The 4,211-nt window shown below is 38.5% G+C and overlaps 1 protein-coding gene and 1 pseudogene across 1 annotated transcript; both read left to right on the top strand.

Annotated features, from left to right (window-relative positions):
• Nucleotides 1-494: 494 nt before the first annotated feature.
• On the top strand, nucleotides 495-1,655 carry LOC148198323 (uncharacterized; annotated as a pseudogene).
• Nucleotides 1,656-1,673: 18 nt separating this feature from the next.
• LOC148198324 (uncharacterized) lies at nucleotides 1,674-2,162 on the top strand. The gene has a single exon (XM_088115758.1). It carries the CDS (start codon nucleotides 1,674-1,676, stop codon nucleotides 2,160-2,162), a length of 489 nt encoding a protein of 162 aa, XP_087971884.1.
• Nucleotides 2,163-4,211: the final 2,049 nt, after the last annotated feature.

Here is a 4,211-nt window from a genome sequence, read left to right on the forward strand (position 1 = left end):
GAATGTTTGAATGAAATAATGAAATATTGAGAAGAGTTTTATCTTCATATGATTCATGAAACCCAATTCCAACGAAGCTTACTTTAAACTCTTAATTTCAAATTTTAATATGTTGTTAATTTCAGTATGTTATTTGACATGAATCAAAATTTTCATCGTTACTAAATTGATTTTGGTAAATAATCTTCATATGATTTTCGGTTTATCTAGGTACAATATTATTTTATGATAGATTAAGCAGATTTTATTTTTAAGATAGTTGATATTTTATTTTTATTCCTCGTAATATTGTAAGTGTTTTGGCTATTTAAAGCCCTTCAATTATAATGAATAATAAGACTCAATTTCAGAAAATTATTTGGGTGTGTGTATCGTGAGATTTTCCCAATAGTGGTATTAGAGCTTTATGCTCTAAGTACCAAGAGAGAGAAAAAGAGAGAGAGGAAAGAGTCAAACATCGTGAGAGAAAAAGTGAGTGCTTTATTTTTTGAGAGATGGCAAAGGTTATCAATGGTATGAGTGTGCCACAATTGACGAGAAAAACCAATTATGATAATTGGTTCCTATAGATGAAGGCGTTATTGAGATCCCAAGACATTTGGGATATGGTGGAAGACGGGTACGTTGAACCTGATACGCACAAACATCAGATGGTGGCACAAATGACAACATTGAAGAAAACTCGTGCAAGAGATGGGTCAGCATTATATTTCATCTACAATGCAGTAGATGAGTTGGGATTTGAAAAGATAGCGAATGTCAAATTAACAAAGGAAGCCTGGGAGATATTGGAGGTTGCATATAAAGGTGACAACCGCGTTAGACAAGTCTGAATACAAGCTCTCAGAGGAGAGTTTGAACAGTTGAAGATGGAACCCAAAGAGCATATAACCGAGTACATAACTCGGGTGGAGAAGGTGGCCAACCAACTCGGTAGGAATGGAGAACAAATGCCATCTAGCCGGGTTGTGGGAAAAATTTTGAGATCTCTTACAAAAGATTTCGAAAGTATCGTGTGCGCCATCGAAGAATCGAAGGACTTGTCGGTTCTCACAGTGGATGAACTTGCTGGGTCATTAGAAGCCCACAAACAAAGGAGAAGGAGTTGGGATGATCAAGTTGAACCCGACGACCAAGCACTACAGGTACAATTTGACTCGAATAAAACTCGGATTACTCAGAGCCGAGGTCCTGGTGGCAGAGGACGAGGTGGACGTGGCCAAGGTAATGATAATGAAGATCAAACTGGTCAGCAGAATTGGCATGACCGAGGACAAGGAAAAGGTCGAGGAGATCAGTCAAGAGTGGAGTGTTTTAAGTGTGGCAAGTACGACCACTTTGCAAACGAGTGTAGATCAACAAAGTGCTACAACTGTGGCAAGTTTGGTGATATTGCAAAGTATTGCAAGACCGAGACAAAGGGGGAGACGAATCTCGTTATTGAAGATGCAGAAGAAGATGTAGAAGAACTATTGTTGGCAAAGAGCTCGAATACAGTGGACATGGAAAATTTCGTCTCAATATTGGATGAAGTGATCTCGGTAAAAGGTGCGACAAATGTGGAAAAGGAACTCAAACAAAAAGATGAAGATATTCAGCGGATGGGGAGGCTTCTGGATGAAGCTAATGAAATTATGAATAAACAAAGGGTTTAACTTGAGGAGTTGAAGAAGATGACTCCTGAAAAGGAAGAGAAAGCATCTATCGTTATTGAACTAGATAAAAATAGGGAAGAAGATGAAGAAGAGATGAACGATGATGAGATTTTTACCAACTCGGTATGGTATCTAGATATTGGAGCAAGCTATATGTGTGGGAACAAGAACTTTTTTTATGAACTCACCAAGGTGGAGGCCAAATTTGTGTCTTTTGGAGATGACTCCAAGGTGGTCGTGAAAGGGCGTGGAACAATTCGGCATATTCAGATTAATGGACGAGTTGGAGATATTAGGGATGTTTATTATGTTCCGGAGTTGAAGAGCAATATTTTAAGCATGGGTCAGATAATTGAAAAAGGTAATTCAATTTTTATGAAAAAGCAGGTGCTATATTTAAAGGATAAGCATGGTTGTCTAACAACTCAGGTAAAAGCAAAGAAGAACCGGTTGTATGAATTGGAGCTGAAAATCTTGGAGAGAAGATGCAAACCCGGAGTAGGATGATGCACATGGAAAGTCGAACGAAGGAAGGAAGAATTTAAGTTTATGGGGGAGTTTGTTGGGATAAACTTAAATTTTAGGATTTTATTAATAATTTTGTTTAAATCTTATTTTGTTAGATTTTGGGTATAGTAATATTTAGTTTGATTTGACAGAGATAAAATAGGGACACGTAGGTATGATTTTCGGTTTATCTAGGTACAATATTATTTTATGATAGATTAAGCAGATTTTATTTTTAAGATAGTTGATATTTTATTTTTATTCCCCGTAATCTTGTAAGTGTTATGGCTATTTAAAGCCCTTCAATTATAATGAATAATAAGACTCAATTTTAGGAAATTATTTGGGTGTGTGTATCGTGAGATTTTTCCAACATATCTTTCTCTTAATATTTAACTATTTAATTAATAACTATGATTAAATTTCATCTCTAATTGGTTTTTCTTGGATAACTCCATTAAGAAAGAGTTTTAACATGGATTATGTGGGATAACTGAAACATATCCGAACGAGATAAAAAAGATGATTTCTTTTGCCTTGATTATGAACTAATACATAAATCTCAAAATTAGGCATTGGTTCAATAAGAATTGAAGCATAATATCATTAATAAGTAAAAAGTTAAAAAGGAGGATTTTGCTTTGGTTATTTTAGTAATCTAACCCTTTTTTATATAAAAGTTGTTTAATTTTAAAAGGTGTTTCAGTAGAGATGTGGAGACCAAAATACAAACCAAATAAAACCGGACTGCCTCTTCTTCTGAACTCTGTGATGATGTTTCCTCTCTCTTTCTACGCTCTGTTCTTTGGGTAAAGGTGGGCGGGGTACCTGCAAAGGCACTCCGACGCTCAAGTCAGTGAGAGTGATTAGATCAAGAAATCTTTTCTTAATTCTTCTTAGGGAAAAACGTACCTTTTTTCTGGTATGCTGTGTGTATTTAAAGTAATAAAATAAACCGTTACCTGATGATCCGGTTACCTGATAATCCGGTCAGTTACTGAAGTTGACTGTGTAGGAGTTATAACTGCTAGATCGTGTGCTGATACTGAGTCACCTATTTCCGTGATTCGCGGCATTAGTTAGCTAATTATATGTAACTGTTTATTTGTAACCGATAGACCACGATGTCGTGTTCTATATGTCGGTCATCTCGCATGTCGACATAAGTGGGTGACTTGTCGCACGGAACTCATTCGATTGTCGATCATCAAGTGGTCGACAACGCCATGTGGTCGTACGTCGTGTACCAAGCGGTCGACAACGCCATGTGGTCGTATGTCGTCGGGTTATTGGTCGACCGTTGGAGGATTAGGTATCCTATAGTACATGCCCCCCAAGTCCGAGTAAATGGGCGACAAAGTTACGGAGGACTTTTGAGTATTGTTTGAGAAAACGAGGAGACGTGGAGGAAATGAGGAGACGTGGAGGAAATGAGGAGACGTGGGTGACAGCTGGTGTGGCCTTACGAATTTTAGGGTTTTCCCGCTCCTGAGTGGAAGTGAAGAGACGTTAATTAGTGGCCGTTAGATTGAAATGAATCCTACGGCACCTGGCTACTAAACGGTTTAGCTTCTTGAACACGATTTAGAAGGGGGTTTAGTCACTTTTACAGAGGAACAGAGTTTGACAGTGTGCACCGTGAGCGAGATTGTGTCCCCTCCATCTTCATTGCCTACGTTGTTGCGAGACTTTGCCAGGTAACCCTAAAATTTTCTTCATCTAAGTGTGTTTAGTGTTGACCATGGAGGGAAGAGGGCAAAACACCGGTGGCGATATTCCGGGGCCGTCATCTACGGCGGAATGCCCTGAAATTACTACGATACCCTTTGGTGAGGAGGCATTTATTTATGGAAATGTGTGTGGTGAAGGTCCAGGGGGACGCATAATGTCTCCAATTAGTGGAGATGAGTATGCTTGGGTGGCGCGTGAAGTGAAAGAACTTAGGAGTCAATTTAGGAGTAGGGAGGTAATAACAAACTGGATTGAGGATAGTTGCCTGTTGAGAACCCTAGGGTATCAAACCTGTGTAAAGTTGATAGCTTGCCGAGA

The sequence above is a fragment of the Vigna umbellata genome, chromosome 5 (genome assembly GCF_029865625.1).
Source record: "Vigna umbellata cultivar VRB3 chromosome 5, Vumbellata_1.0, whole genome shotgun sequence".
NCBI classification, from domain to species: Eukaryota; Viridiplantae; Streptophyta; class Magnoliopsida; order Fabales; family Fabaceae; genus Vigna; species Vigna umbellata.

Excerpts from the sequence above, each read along its gene's own strand:
- LOC148198324 (XM_088115758.1), top strand. The coding sequence starts at position 1,674 with ATGACTCCTGAAAAGGAAGAGAAAGCATCTATCGTTATTGAACTAGAT.